At 48.3% G+C, this 16,499-nt stretch overlaps 1 protein-coding gene across 7 annotated transcripts in view; it reads right to left on the bottom strand.

The window, feature by feature from the left end:
• The window catches only part of SPATA13 (spermatogenesis associated 13), a 230,255-nt gene that overhangs the window by 41,102 nt on the left and 172,654 nt on the right, over positions 1-16,499 (bottom strand). For 4 of the 7 annotated variants that reach the window (XM_060394101.1, XM_060394103.1, XM_042254888.1 and 1 more), the window contains exons 3-5: positions 10,194-10,295; positions 4,046-4,411; positions 2,069-2,213 (exon numbers count right to left, since the gene is read on the bottom strand). In XM_060394101.1, coding sequence (XP_060250084.1) covers positions 2,069-2,213; positions 4,046-4,411; positions 10,194-10,295 — 613 coding nt within the window. Of the gene's footprint in view, positions 1-1,243; positions 1,392-2,068; positions 2,214-4,045; positions 4,412-10,193; positions 10,296-16,499 lie in introns of those variants that run through there. The other 3 variants (XM_060394104.1, XM_042254893.1, XM_042254891.1) reach the window with 3 other exon arrangements.

Here is a 16,499-nt window from a genome sequence, read left to right as displayed (position 1 = left end):
GCAGAGACCAGGGAGATACAGCCAGACGCCGAGCTCAGGGGACCCGAGGCCGCCAGGAACCAAGAAACGGCAGAGGGTTCCCACCTCAGGCCTCGGAAGGAAACCGCCCTGCTTCCAGCCTCCAGAATGGAGACAATTCTGTTCTGCTGCTGAAGGGACCCAGTTTGTGGTACTCTGTGACGGCAGCCCTAGTAAATACAACAATATATGTGTGACTTTATTTCCTTTTCTTCCTTAATTTTCTCACATTACAGTGGTCACTTTCCCCGTTGTTACAGACTTTTTCCTGATGATGCTATAAGCTGCTTTGAAGCGGTCACCCGTACACGCTGGGCTCACTATTCCACCAAAAGTGGACACTTGCTTCAACTTCTCTCCATCACAAGTAACGCTGCCTTTTCTCTCCTTGTGACAACTTTCCTGAGATTCATCACCAGGCGCTGACGACTGGGTGGGACGGAAGGGGCTGCTGAGCAGAATGACTGACGATGCCTTTGTCACAGGGGTCCCCAGGGCAGTGGGTCTGAGTTCTGGGTGGAACAAACACTGCCGTGTGTAAAGGGAAGGAAGGAGGTTCTGGGCAGAGCGAGGGTGCGAGCCGTGTGGTGGGTAGGAGAGCAGGCAGGAGAAGGAGAGGTGCAGACGGCAGGTAGGCAGGCGGCAGAGCCTGCGAACTCCTTACGAGGCTGGGGCTTTATTCCAGTCACCACAGGGAAGTTCGCAGGGAAACAGCAGCAAGAACCGAACAGGAATAGGCGCTCAGAACCAGTGTGGATGGAAGCCTGGCCCGAGGAGAGGCAGGGGCCCTGGGATGAGGGAGGGGGCGCTATCCCAGGGCCCCAGCTGCTCGGCCGAGAGGACACAAATCAAGAGATGCTCGAAAACTTCCTCGCCCCCAGCCGCCCTCCAATTCCTCTTTCTTGTCACCCTGTCTGATGAGAGTTCAGACTGGGTTCCTCCTGGGGTAGAAATCAGGCCACTCGATGGTGGGAGAGGAGGGGACAATTCCTCAGCCATATGTTCAAGCTGATCGCTCAGCCCCAGGCAGAGACCTCCCAGGACACACTCCCAGGGTAACCATTTCTGGGTCACTTCTTCACGCACCCTGGTCCCTCCTCCTCCCAATCCCTGAAATCTAAGTGACACCGAGCAATACTCTCCTCCAAGTCTCCAGAAACAACTCTTTAAATCCTGCCCCTTCTTGTGGCTCTGGTCACCACCATCACATGGAGGGCGTACCCACCAGCTGGCGAGGCCTCCAAGAGCCCCGTCCCTCACTCACGCTCACGTGCGAGGCTCGTCCTCAAAGCCAAGACAGAAAAAGTCAGCACTGAAGCTCTCCGGTGGCTAGCCGTTCACTGCCTCTATTTAAGGAGTCCGCATAGCTCAGTGGTTAAAAACATGGGCCTGCAGTGAAAATTCTAACTGATTGTAGATTCAAGTCCCTTCTCTGCCACTTCCTGGGTGGTTTATCTATTTACACTTGGGGTTTCTGATCTGTAAAGCGAGGATTACAAAAGCATCCGCTCAGCATAGAGTTGAGATCAGATGAATTAATCCTCAGAGCACATGGGAGGGTGTCTGCCCCACAAAACTGCCCGTCCTATCCCTGCCCGTGAGCCAGCCAGGCCACTGTCCAACCAGCGGGCTGGCTCAGACATCGGTGTCCGCGCTCAGGAACCTGAAGTCAGATCGGCAAGTGTTCACTGGGTAAGTCCCAGGCCGGCGTATGCATGGCTGTATTAGATAAAGTCTTCCATACGTATACCATCTATTAGATAAACAAGCGAATCTCAAACTCTCAGGAAGAGCTTTCAGAGGGTTAAGACAAATCCCCAGGAGCCCATTCATGGTCAGATCACCACAGCAGGAACCCAGGACCCAGACTTCCCAAGGTCAAGGTCACTGAGACGACACAGAGCCCATAGGGCACCTTCTCTGGACGGGGTGCCTTCCCTGGGCCCAGGGCAGGCCAGACGGGTGCAACAGGTTGGGTTCCCAGACTGAGCAACGATTCCACACCCGCCTCCGGGAGACGGACCTGCCCGGGGGGGACTGTGAGACTCACCGTTGGACGCTCTCAGGTGCCGCCGGCGTCCCACACGGTCCAGTCCAATGGGGGTGCTCTGGGAGAAGGCGCAGGGCCGCAGCCGGGCTGACACCGCTCTGTAGGGCGGCACCTGGTGTGCGGGCACGGGCGGCCGGGCGGCGGGCTGCAGAGGAAAGGAGGGGCGGTGAGGAGAGGCAGGAAGTGGGGCTGGGAGCCTCGAAGCCCCAGATCACGGCTGCACAGACTCAAGGGCAACCTTCCTCCAACGTGGAAACCCAGTGCAGACCCCCAGGGTGTCAGGTTGTCAGCCACCTGTCAGGACACACCCACGGGGACACTCAGGAAAGACCACGGTGGAGGAAGTGACGGCCCCCACCCACACGCGTCCAGCAGCACCCCCAGGGAAGCCGAGGCGGTGCCAGTGACTGAGGCCCGTGACAGTTCCTTCCCACACACCCCCCCACACACACACAACACACACACACACCCACCCGCAGGCAGGGACCAGCATCTGCAGAACACGGTTCTTGTTCACCTTAACTAACAGGGCAATGAGCTTTGTCTAAAAGGAGAGTTGGTTTCCCACCAATTTAGAAGCATCTATAGCCCCTGGGATCGTCCATACGAGTCGTCCCTAAAATGACACCGAAGGCCATGTTGGTCCATGCTTTCCATAGGCTTTCTCAGTATTTCTCTACCCAGTTCCCTAAACAAGCTTAGGGGGCAGAAAATTATCTTACTACGCTCCTTTTGGATGCTCTGAAGTGAAAAACTGTCTTAAGTGCTTAGATCGCCCCTAGACTGTGTTTCATATTAGAAGAGATTTGCTTCCATTCAGAATCATTTCCTGTGATACCATGGTGAGGACAGCCACCTTCAGAATCATTTCCTCGCATGTAGAGCATCTCAACACAACAAAAAGTCTGCAGTATTCTTCAACATAATCTGCTTTCACCTTAACTGAATTCAAGTTAGTTCAATTAAGCAAGAGATTTGGGGGGTATTTGCTATAAATAAGCACTGTGCCAGGGTTATAGGGAGAATGCAAATAGAAAATCCAATACCAATATGTTACTGCCCTTTCAAGAGAATGTATGGGTTATTTAGGCCTTCCCTGGTGGCTCAGGTGGTAAAGAATCTGCCTGCAGTGCAGGAGACCTGGGTTTGATCCCTGAGTTGGGAAGATCTCCTGGAGAAGGGAATGACAACCCACTCCAATATTCTTGCCTGGAAAACCCCATGGACAGAGGAGCCTGGTGAGCTACAGCCCATGGGGTCACAAAGAGTAGGACATGACTGAGTGACTACCATTTTCACTTTCTTCCTGAGTTATTTATGATATCAACCAGCAAGTTAAAAAAAAGAAAAATGAAACCCACACTTACTCATGTGAACACTTGACCGTGGCTGGGATAAGGACCTCACCAAATATAAACTCCTTCTGAATGGGGGCCTTTATTTAAATGTTTGTATCCTCAAAGGGCTTTCTGGGTAATTGATAAGTATTTGTTGAATTGCTAAAATATACTAAGGAAATAATATTAAGATTTTAATCTATTGTTGAAACAGTTACAAAGCTGCAACTGACATGTAAAGAGTAATAAAATGGCAGAAAAAAAATTACTTTCTCATCTAGAAAAAAATCAATTTTCTTCTTGTCTTTCCATTTTAGGGATAAGCGGCATTTTCTTTCCAGATTTCTTCTTCGAGGAAGCTCACTAAATATGCACGGCTACTTTCCCCAGATGATTTAGAACAAACAGCAAACCAGTTTCACATATTATCTGAGATCCCAGAAAGACAGAAGATTAGTCAGAGCCATCCAAATGTCAGTGGGTTAGTTCTAATTCATGCATGTTTTCAGAGTCAGGAAGAAAGGCTGTGAGCGGATGACGCCATCCCCGAGGCAGAGAGAAGAAAGGAAAACGTGTCTGGGAAGTCTGCAGCAAGAGGACAGAGGCCAGGAGGCTGTGCGGGCAGCATGGCTGGTCTTACTTGGGGCAGGAGGGCTTCCCCCTCCTCCGTCTGGCTGCTCCCATAGAAGCCGACCCCACCGATCACGGAGATGGGGCGTCTTCTTGGGCCCCCCTGGAGACAGCCCCCAGCAGGAGTCTGGTCTGCAGGGTCTGTGGGGGCCATGCTGGGCTGGTGGTCACTGTCCACAGCATCCTCTTTCTGGGGGTCCACGGCAATCGAGTCTTCTGGGATAGACAGACTTCGGGCGACCAGCTGGCCATAGTCAGAGAGTGGTCGGGGCCTCGACCTCTTCCCAGACCCCAGTCTCTTCCTGGGGATCCTCTGAGCCTCCGTCCTCTCTTCCTCCGGTGGGGGAGCCTGCCTCCAGGACCCCTCGGTCACAACCTTTTCAAACGCGAACAAGTTAGGTAAGGGTGATATCCAGGAAGGTAAAGAAAACAAGCCCCCGCCCCTCCCCACCAAGTTGACTATATGCCAGAAAGACACGACTGAAACACAGATGGGAAGAAGCAAACCTGTCTTTAATCAGAGGCTTAATTAAAACCCTAATTTCAGTAGTGATGTTGGTGACACATGATGAACCATCATAAAAGATACTAAGAAAAGCAGCACCCATTTGTTTATTTTTGTTTCTGTTTTCATTAGTCTAGTGAGGAGTTCCTGCAATTTATGTCAAAGAGTATTCTGCCTGTGTTTTCCTCTAAGAGGTTTATAATATCCGGCCTAACATTGAAGTCTTTAATCCATTTTGTGTTTATTTTTGTGTGTGATATTAGGGATTGTTCTAATTCCATTGTTTTACATGTAGTTGTCCAGTTTCCCCAGTACCACTTATTCAAGAGATTGTCTTTTCTCCATTGTATGTTTTTGCCTCCTTCATCGTAGATTAATTGACCATGGACGTGTGGGTTTATTTCTGGACTTTCTAACCTGTTCCACTGATTGACATTTTTGGCTTTGTGCCAGTACCATACTGTTTTGATTAGGGTAGCTTTGTCGTATACTCTTACACAACAAAGGAAACCATAAAGAAAATGAAAAGACAACCCTCAGAGTGGGAGAAAATATTTGCAAAAGAGGCAACTGAGGAATGAATCTCCAAAATATACAAACGGCTCGTTCAGCTCAATGCAAAAAAACCCAATCAAAAAATGGGTGAAAGCGAAATAAACATTTCTCTAAAGAAGACATACAGACAGACCAAAAGCACATGAAAGGATGCTCCACCTCACTCATTATTAGAGAAATGCAAACCAAAGCTAAAATGAGGTATCACCTCATACCAATCAGAATTCCTATCATCAAGAAATATACAAACAATGAATGCCGGAGAAGGTGTAGAGAAAACGGAACCTTCCTACCCTGTTGGTGGGAATGTAACTTGGTGAAGTCACTATGTAGAACAGTATGGAGGTTCCTTAATAAACTAAAAACAGGGCTGCCATATGATCCAGCAATCCCACTCCTGAGCACGTATGTAGACAAAATTATAATTCAAAAAGATACATTCTCCCCAATATTCACTGAAGCACTGTTTACAATAGCCAAGACATGGAAACAACCCGAATGTCCATCAACAGAGGAATGGATATAGAAGATGTAGTACATATACATCAATACAACGGAGTATTGCTCAGCCTCAAAAAGAATGAAATAATGCCATTTGCAGCAACATGGGTGGACCCAGAGATTATCATCAGTCAGTCAAACACAGAAAGACAAGTATCATATGATACCACTTATATGTGGAATTTTAAAAAAGGGTACAAGTGAAGTTACCTACAAAAGAGAAATGAGTGACAGATGTAGAAAACAAACTTATGGTTACCAGGAGACAAGGGGAGAGAGGGATAAGTCGGGGGATTGTGACTGACAGATACACACTGCTGTCGCTGCTGCTTAGTCACTTTAGTCGTGTCCAACTCTGTGTGACCCCGTGGACTGCAGCCTCCCAGGCTCCTGTCCATGAGATTCTCCAGGCAAGAATACTGGAGTGCGTTGCCATGCCCTCCTCCAAGGGATCTTCCCGACTCACAGATGGAACCCGGGTCTCCTGCCCTGCAGGCAGTCTTTACCACCGAGCCACCAGGGAGGCCCACATATACACTGCTAAGTCACTTCAGTCGTGTCCGACTCTGTGCTGCCCCATAGACGGCAGCCCACCAGGCTCTGCTGTCCCTGGGATTCTCCAGGCAAGAACACTGGAGTGGGTTGCCATTTCCTTCTCCAATATATACACCACTATATATAAAATAGATAACTAACAAAGCTCAGGTAACGCAGGCCTGCAGGAGAAATGGCCCAGAGGCTGCATTTGCTATCCAAGGCTGCCTCTCTCAGCAGGTTCACAGACAATGTGTCTTAAGGGGACTGAGTCTGGGCTGCTGCGTGGCCCAGCACGCGGGGACTTGGTCTGATGGGGCAAGCGCTAAACCAGATCAGCCTACTAACCAGCTGGGTGTGCCTGAACGAGTCACTACTAACCTCTCAGGATCTCAGATTCCAGACCAGACAGCCCCACAGGTAGAGAGTCTGCTGCCCAGAATTCGACGACACTTCCCAAGTTCTCAAGTGACTGTTTCAGAGGCAATGCCATGTACTAGGAGAAACCCGAAGGTGTGGGAGTGGGCACACTTCTGTCTAGTCCTCCTGGCCTGGGGTTGGCTCGTGGCCCCAGGCTTCAGCCACTGCTCCCATCTGGGTCCTAGGAGGACAAAGTGTAACTGTGGGGATCAGAGTGCCCCCCCACCTCAGCCCTGGTGAATCACTGCTCTCAAAGAGCCGCACGGAAGAACAACCACGGGGGCTCAGCCCGCAGACCTTCCACGTCTGGGCTCAGAGCAAGCAGCAGTCCCTAGGAGCCTGGTGTCTTCAGCCCCTCCGTCCTGAGACGCTGTGTAACAACGACTTGAAAATAAAACAGAACCCCACCCAGGGAGGGCTGGAACAACCAGGCAAGTCAAGAGACAGCAGGGCAGGAAGAGCGGCCACTCTGGTTGTCTCCCTACCCCCAAATCCCCAGAACCCTGCCCTGAGAACTGGCCCAGTGAGCCCCGCCTCTCACCAATCAGTGGCAACTGAGACCTGAAATGCAGGTAATGTACTTTTAATCTGAGACCCAGGGAAGCCTGGTGACTTGCTCAGGGCCACGCAGCCAGTCAGCAGTGACACCAGGTGTGGGCCTTGTAACCCGTCCCCACTACGTCATGACGCGCCCATACGCCAAGTCGTTTTTTAGTCCCTCAGTCGTGTCTGACTCTTTGCGACTCCATGGACGGTAGCTCACCAGGCTCCTTTGTCCATGGGATTTCCCAGGCAAGAATACTGGAGTGGGTTGCCATTTCTTTCTCCAGATATACCAAGTCACCTCTGCTCAGAAGGCAGTGGGCTCTGGCAAACTCCACTCCCTTCCGACCTGCCAGTTCGATTTTTACAGCCTGGACGTCTATGTCCAATTCAAGTCACCATGGACAGGGTCCAGAACACACCATGGTGAATAAACACCACTTTGAGCTGCAGACTGAGCTGGAGACACGTAAAAACAGGCTTTCCTTTTACCTGAAAGCAGGAGAACTCAGTTGTCATAAATCCCTTCCCTCCCTTGCAAGGAAAAGGTATTCTTTTCCTTCCAACCAGGGAAGACTGACTCTTATCACTGAGAGGAGAAGCCCTCAGCTAAACAGACACTGGCACAAAACTAGCCTGTCTCCCTCCTGTTCTACAGGGCCCTCATCTTTCCTAAAAGTCACTCATTTTCCATAAGTGGCTTTTCCTACCGCTTTCCCCTGTTAAGATGCCCTAACCACTTCTTGCAGTCAGTTTTCTGTGAACTCCCACTTACTCACTTGAATAAAAGTCAACTTTTGTCAGTTTAATCTGCATACCTCCAGAAAAAAAACATACGAGGGTGTATTAAAACATTTTCCTCTGACACCATGGGAAAATATGAGAATAACTGGGGAAAAGTTTGTATTATTATTTTCTTTTTTTTTGCAGTAGGCACATATAAAAAACAGGCTATTATGGGCTGCTTAGTTCATTTACTAAATCAAACAGCACAGACAACTTCAGCACACAGTGAGAAAAAACTCATTTATATCATCATCCTGTGATAAAAAGGTTCAGAAACAGCAAGCTAGCAAAAGTAGAAGTACAAAAAAATTGCAGACAATAAACTGATCACAAATCTACATGCCGTTGTTGTTGGGCTTTGTTTGTTTTTCACTTATGCAACCTGCTTTCCTCATTGATACAGAAAAGAAAAACAGAGAGGCAGACAGATGGGTTTAGGAAAACCAGCGGCAGGACAGATCAGGTAACAAATCCTTCTGAGAGCAAACACGCTCCAGGAAGTGATGGGGGCGGGTGAAAGGAAGGTGTGCAGAGGCAGGAAATGAGACGCTGGCTCCTTTAAGCTCATGCCCACGGGGCAGCTCGGGGAGAACCAGCTGTGGCTGTGCTTTGAAACCGTGCAGCCTCGCCAGAGACAGGAAGGAGAGAGCTCGCCTTCTGGGTGGTGCAGAATTGTAATACATAAAACCAAAATGTACACTTTACTCAAAGCAGAAGTCCAGAGGGAGAGAGGGACAGATGGGGGAAAACCCCTGACTGAAGCTCACATCCGAACAGCGAGGCTTTGCCAAGAGACATATTCCTTGCAAGACACATGTGAAGTGTCCCACAAATTCTAAAACTGAATCACTGAGCAAACTTTATGTGCTTCTGAAATACGGCCATCCAGAGGACACAGCTTTGATTGCGACTCTTCCTAGTACTACAGACACCAGCAAGCCAAGACCTACCCCAACTCTGCCACAGGTAGTGGCCCCCAGACGCTCTGAAAATCAGCAGGTAACCACATCCATGTTCTCCAAGAGTGTTCCCTTGCTTTAGAAACACTCTCTCTGAGTGTAGGTGGCCAGGCCAGAGCCCCACCTGGTCTACCTTCTCACAGTCCAGCAGCTCAGCGCAGAACCACCCAGGGCTCAGAAAGCCTGACCTAGACCTGCCAATTCACACCCGTCATCAACGTCTGTACACAGACGTGTGTGTGGCCTCATTAACCCTTGCTTCCCGGCACAGTTTAAGTGCTTTCCATAGGCTGTGGGAAGAAAGCTGGATATGGAATCAAAAGAGAAATACTGCTGACTCTGAGTGTGCGTGCTCAGTCGTGTCCGACTCTGTGACCCCACGGACTGCACCTGCCAAGCTCCTCTGTCCATGGGATTCTCCAGGCAAGAACACTGGAGTGGGTTGCAATTCCTTCTCCTGGGAATCTTCCCCACCCAGGAATCAATCCTGCATCTCCTGCACTGGCAGTTGGGTTCTATACCACTGAGCCACTTGGGAAGCCCTCAAAAGAGAAACTCATGAGCAATTAATGCTTGCTGTCTCCCTGGAGAGTGCAGCGCTGGTGTTACAGACTTCAGTTGTCCTGACAGGTGTAAAACTGATGATTAAATGTGCTGAAAAGAGTCTGTGAGCCTATGGCCTTTGTAACTTGTTTGATGGGCAGAATAGGTAATTCATTAAAAATGCAAATATTAACGTTCACGTGGACACAATTTACTACTGATCACACAGTTCTCTGAGCATAAAAAGACCCTTACTGATAACTATGAAAAATCTGGACTCTTGAGGTCTTCCCTCCCCTGCCTTCATAATAATCATTCAGAGGAATTCCATCTGGGGGACTTAACACCGCCCCCCCCAACCCCGCCCAAGACTGTTCTACCATCTCAGAATCAACAGCAGCACAGTGCAAGAGCTGACTCACTGGAAAAGGCCCTGATGCTGGGGAAGATTGGGGCTGGAGGAGAAGAGGACGAGTAGTTGGATGGCATCATTGACTCAATGGACGTGAGTCTGAGCAAACTCCAGGGAAGCCTGGTGTGCTGCAGTCCATGGGGTCACAAAGAGTTGGACACAACTGAGCGACTAAACAACAAAAACAACAACAACATGAACAATAAAGAGTTGGACGTGACTGAACAACAACAGAAATGTTCCAAAATCAAGAACTGTGCTTTAGAGCTGAATATGACAGAAGCCTATTGTCTAAACCTTCTTGGACAGGAGACCTTGTTGATGACATCTGAGCTCCTCTACAGAGAAGGAGAGGAATCAAGATGCAGGGAAGCAGGCAGGGAGGCAGGGCTTGGCTTACTCTCTGGGGAGGGTGCTGAAGGATGGTGTCTGTGTTCCCAGCATCAGTGCACTTCAAGCCACAGTTAGCAGTACAGTCACGCCACTCAACAGCCCCGAATGCCTGTAGAATCCAGGAAACCAAGGTTTTCCGGATTAGAACGCAGAACAGCACCTTCATAAACATGCCTGCCTCTGTGTTTCAGCCGAGGAGATCTCAGGCACCCCTAACTCCTCCGCCTCCGTCTCCAGCCACCTCCAGCCACCTCCACCCACGTGACGACTACGTTCTGCCAACATTCAGTCTCAGAGGGAATCTGTTCACGGCTCTTGTAGAGGCAGTAACTCTCTTCCGTGTCTCTAATCCACTCTCCATCCTAAGAGGAGCGCGGCTAAGACTCCTAAGACTCTCAATAAGACACACATCAGATCATGGCTGGCGGTTCAAAACCTCATCCGATGTGCCTTTCCAGCTCCAGCTTCACCAGCCGCACCAAACAACTCACTGTTTGCCACTCGTTATCTGATGCAATTGGAAATGAGAGAACGGCTGCTCCCTCCACTATACCTTTTTGCCCCCGTCCACTTGAAAATTTCATCCTTCAACATTCAATTGAAGTATCACTTCCTGCAAGAAAACCTCATAAATTCCCCTGGGCTCTACTTTCTGTTTTCTGCGGCTCTGTTAAAACCACTGCTGTATTTTTATAGGCTTGATTTGTTTATCTGGGTGTCTCATGAAAGCAGCTACTTACATTCTTTCCAAATGATCTGATGCTATCATCACATCCCCAAAGTCTGCAGCCTGGGAAATCAGTAGTTAGAAACTTTGATGAACAGTTGAGGGATGAATGGGAATAAAGGAGCAAATAAGTGAGCAGTTCTTGGTGTCAAGGAAGCAGTTCTCACCCTACATCCAGACATGACTTTATAAAAAGAACTGGGGGGTGGGGTCGGGGAGGTGGTGTCCGAAAAAGAAGGACACGACTTTCCCAGGATTCTTTCTTTTCGGCAACTCTCACTGATGATGACTAGATCTGTGATCCCTCCTTTAAAGGAACAAGAGTCCATCCAATGCACTTGACTGGCCAAGTAAACCCTGAACCTGATGAGATTGCTGTTCACCAAGAACACCCTGGTTAAGAGTCTGGGGCTGTGGGTACAGGGACCACGGGAGGGAAGGCGCGACCAGGAGCGGCACCTGGTGTCTCCAGAGAATCTAACGTGGATGCTGCAAAAGATCTCCAGTGTGCTTAATTCAAAAATTGCAGTACCAGTATTTCAGATGAATAATTTATGCCTCAGAAAGAACAAATCCAGACGTGCAGTGGAACCTGCTGTAAGTAAACATATGACACATTTGTGTCGTATATCAGGGAGTGGATCAGTCACACACCGTGTCCAAGGGCCGCCCACCCCACCCGAGGCTCTGACCTTCCGGACACGGCAGGGCCCTGCCCTCTGAGCCACAGGCCCACCACTGTCCACACAGCTTCCTCTCCTGTGCCATAGAGTGATGACACCCAAACTGCCAGGAGAGGGACGGAATGAAGGTCCTCAGTGAGTGGCCCGGCCCACCCCAAGCTGCCAACTCCACCCAGAAAATCAAGAGGAAGGACTCGGCTCTGGGCAAGGACCCGCGGAGGTAGGAGGTGGTCCACGCTCCGTGGCAAGGATGCTGGTCCACACTCTGTGGCAAGGATGCTGGACAAGAGAAAACGGTGAGGAAGCGTGCAGATGGCGATGACGCCAGCATCTCAAAACTGGCCTTCACTGATCCCATCTCATTTAATCCTAAAAGCCATACAGTGGATACTTTAAATTCTGTTTTACAGGTAAGGAAGATGAAAGGATTGCACCAAAGACTGGGAAACCAGAAATGGTCAGAATGTGTTTGTATGCGGGTCCCAGCAGAGGCTCCCCAGGCTCCGGTCCCCCTGGAGGCCCAGCTCCAGGCCCAGCCATGGGGCTTGGGAGGGGACGGTACCCTCTCCAGGCCTCAGTTTACCCAGCGTCTGAAGCAAACCCCAAAATGCTGACCTTGAGAGGGCGGCTGAGAAGGACCTTTATTAACTGAACAAATCAGATAAACAGAGGTTGCTATGCATACTTTTAGTTGGATGAGTCAATGACATTTTTAGAGTTCCAATGTGAGCTGGTAAAATTCCAGCCGCTACCCCCACCCCTCGAGGGGGAGTAGCCATTGAAGGCCAACATATTTTAGACCAAATGCTTTATACCACCATTCCTTCTGGCTTGAAAGCTTTTAAAGCCATTTCTGGGAACTGGCATTTGTACTCTACAGAGGTTCATGTCCAGCTGATAACAGAGTCCAGTGGAAACACCAGGGTTACAAGTCATGTTTAACTCTTTCAGGAGTTAACGCCTCTCCTTCCTGAACCAGGGATTAGCTCGACAGAGCTGGAAGAGAAACGCCCAAACCTAACCTACAGGACATCAGGACCGCGACAAGTCTGGCGGAGACAGCAGGTGTCCACCCTCAATGCCTGAGCTATTCCCCTGTGGGCCCTGTTCCAGGTCCAGGTCACAGCTCCAAGGCACAAGCTCCAGCTGAGGCTTTGTGCCCTTACTGTGCATGCTGGGTCTGTGCCCTTACTGTGCATCCTGGGTCTGTGCCCTTACTGTGCATCCTGGGTCTGTGCCCTTACTGTGCATCCTGGGTCTGTGCCCTTACTGTGCATCCTGGCTGGGCCCACTGCAGACTCAGAGAAACTCTGGCTGGAAGGTGGAAAGTGATTTGCAGAGTTTAACTGGTCTGTACTGAGGAGCCTGACTGAAGGCGGCAATTTTAACTAACAATGAATCTGATAACAGCTAACATTCATGCTTTGTTATTAGTAGTAATAATATCAATAATAAATAATACTATAGTTTTAATTATATGGTAAATAATATGACAAAATAAAACAAAATTTTATTTCTAATGTATAATACATATAACATAAATGCTATATGCTAATGATACTAACATTAAACCATATGTTTAAAATATAAAACAATATATGCTATGATATTAATAATAAAGATATCAAGCTAAGCAATCTTAAGGTACTATGAGTATATTTCAGGCGCTGTGGTATCTCTTTAAAGAATATTTATGTGCTTAGTTATTTTTGGCCACGCTGGGTCTTTGTTGTTGCGTCTATTGTTTCACTCTCTGTCCTTCCTCGTGTCCTGGATCTCCTCCCAACACTTCAGAGCCCTGTTACCTCCGAGATCTCTGCGGCAATAAATTCCAATAGCTTTCTCTCTGGTCATCTTTCTCCCCAGTTCTCTTTTTTAGAGACGGTGGATTAACTTCTCAAACACACAGTTCTGAGCTTGGCCCTTCTCTATTCAAAGACATCTCTGATCCCTCAATGCTTATCAAGTAACATACAGATCCTTTATGTGGAATCCAAGAATCCACAGCCTGAACCTAATGATTTCAGTTTGACCGGGATGGTTCCCCGACACCAAATCAAACTGTTGTGTCCTGTTCTGTGAAATCACAAAAAACGTCTGTGCCTCTGACTGCTGAACCGCTCCACTTCTACTCCATAACTACCAGCAGAAATCTCACCTTTTTCAAACCAGATTTGATCACCCCTATTAAGCCTGCCTGGATTTGGTGCGTGGGTAAGAACTACAACCCTTGTGAAATCCCTCAGCATCACGGTTTTACCCCTGTTGTGGGGTTTAATTCACTCGGCGTATTCTGCTATGACTTAGATACATCTTGGGTCATCGATCGTCTCCCCGACATCGCCCACTGTTCCTCAGAGCTACATCTGAGTGTCCGGAACCTGATGGGGACTCGGTAACTTGGTCCATAAGGGTGTAACACGGTGGGTGTCAAAATCAGTTCTAGAAAACACTGACCTTACCTGGCCCCTGTCTGAAGGAGTCAGGTCAATCTAGGTTGGAGAAATCACAAAAGGAGAGTGAACAGCAGACCGCGACGGCCGCTGGGAAGCACTGGGCCAAGCGTTTGCCACATAATTTCCTTGGTTCTTACAGACCTCCAAGATAGAGAGAGCTCTCCCGTGCTCTACCCTTAAGGTGTTTAAGGGTCTGCCCAATGCTGGGCATCTTTCAAATGGCAAACTAAAAGTCTGAAGCTCCTGTAAAGGAGTTACAATGGATTCTCATCACTTGAAAGAGTTCACCTGTGGCATACTCAGCACCACCAGGAACTAGGGCATCCTTTCTGCAGGACCAAGGACAGGGCCCCAAATTCAGCCAGTGAGCTACTGGGTGACTCTGCAGGGACACCAGCAGCCACACTACACCTGTGCCTGCTCCCTTATAAGGGAACGGGTATAAACGCTCAACTGCATTTTTCTACCAAGTAACAATTTCAGTTTCATTCCCAGGTCATCGTTGTGACAACAACGTTTACCACTAGGTGGCAGGAGTACAACGCTATGGAGGTGGTTTTGGGACACAGCCTTGTTCCACTGTGCGCAGTTTTTCGAAGATTGTCACTTTTACTTCTAAATGATTCTAAGTTACAAAGTTATTCCCCTTTATTTAAAACTGCATGATAAGCATTTTAAATATCATAAAATGTACAGCTTTCAATCTTTTAAAATTCAACAATAACCATAGCTCAAGCTAGCTTTAAACATGTAAGTGGAATCATACATACTACGTACGTACTAAGTTGCTCAGTCATGTCCAACTCTTGGTGACCCCACGGACTGTAGCCCTCCAGGCTCCTCTGTCTGTGGGATTCTCCAGGCAAGAATACTGGAGTGGGTTGCCATACCCTCCTCCACGGGATCTTCTGGACCCAGGGATTGAACCCACATCTCTTGTGTCTCCTGCACTGGCAGGCGGGTTCTTGACTGACTACTACTAGCTCCACCTGGGAAGCCCACTAGTGGAACCATACTATCAATAAACTAAGAAAATAACACAGTGTACATTAAAATATAGTAAAGGCTGATACTTAGTTTTATTGTGGCCATATAAGATTGACAAATACTGCTTCTAACCTAGAAAGATTAGAATTGCTGCATTTTAAAGCAAGGTGCTTTCTGGTTTGTTTTGTTTGCTTCATTTTGCTTGCACTTTGCTTCTAAATGACAAAATAAAAGAGAAGGTTTCATGTTATCTTTTACAAGTACTTCTCTGCAAGTAACAGAGAAGATATGCTGAAGATTACCAGCATACACAACGTAAATTGGGCAAAATCAGTCTTTTATCTGTTCGTCATTTACTTTAACTAGCACATATAAGAGGAAGCTTGACGTGTTACATGAGAATTTTGCAGAAATGAATGCAACCTAAAAACGTAATAAACATCTTAAAGAAAATCTGTAGCATTATCAACATGCCTGCGCTATTAACTGCTTGCGTCCTGCTTCCTCTCCTCAGTGATCCCTTGTGGGTAGAAACTAAGTGCTATAAACTAAGAACAGCAAATATAAATGTGAAATTGTATAATGATCAAAAATTACCCTGGGAAGTAAATAAGTCAGAAACTCCTGAATATATTTAATTAATATGTGCTCAGGAATAAAATACTTTAATGGCTTTTAAAAAATTATTATTAATTTTGTTAAACAGAAAATGAAGTCCCCACCTTTAACACAAAGAACCCTCTTGACCACAGCAAATCCCTCTTTTGAGGAGGAGGCGGGTGTCCTAAACTATCAGTATGGCAGAACGGGGTGCTTGGTGTAAGGAATTACTGGTCATCTCATCATCCAGGCAGAAGTGAAGCCCAGACTGGCTCAGGCCTTGAGGCGGGACTCTTCCCTTGGCTGGCACTGAGTCCCATTTCCTTACAACCGCTACACCGACTCCTTTTAGGAATATGCAAATGAGCAAGTGGTCATCAACAAACAGGACCTCTGGAAGACAGATTGGCCCCGAGGTCTCCATGCAAGCCTGGATCCAGAAAAAGTGAGGCAGTCTCACTCTCTGGCTACCCAGGGACCTGTGAGGTGGACTTAGATCTCCCGAAAGTGATCTGTGGTAGGCCCCCTTTCTAAGGCTCCCTACAATGCAGAGGTTACAAAACAGTTCAGAGGCTGCCCTGGCTTCCGAATTTGCTGCATCATCACGCTCTCTGCAGGCATGAAGGCAAAACTGAGGTCCTCTCTGGGGGCCAATGGGAAGGAACCACTGCTGGCACAATTTATACCTGTGATACAGTCTAGCTTCCTTGGTGGCTCAGTGGTAAAGAATCCGCCTGCCAATACAGGAGGCACAGGTTCAGTTCCTGGATGGGGAAGACCCTTTGGAGAAGGAAATGTCAGCCCATTCCAGTATTTTTGCCTGGAGAATCCCATGAACAGAGGAGCCCATGGGGTCGCAA

This window comes from Ovis aries, chromosome 10, assembly GCF_016772045.2.
Source record: "Ovis aries strain OAR_USU_Benz2616 breed Rambouillet chromosome 10, ARS-UI_Ramb_v3.0, whole genome shotgun sequence".
NCBI classification, from domain to species: domain Eukaryota; kingdom Metazoa; phylum Chordata; class Mammalia; order Artiodactyla; family Bovidae; genus Ovis; species Ovis aries.
The sequence above is the reverse complement of the archived record's forward strand: the minus strand, read 5'-3'. Positions and strand labels throughout refer to the sequence as shown.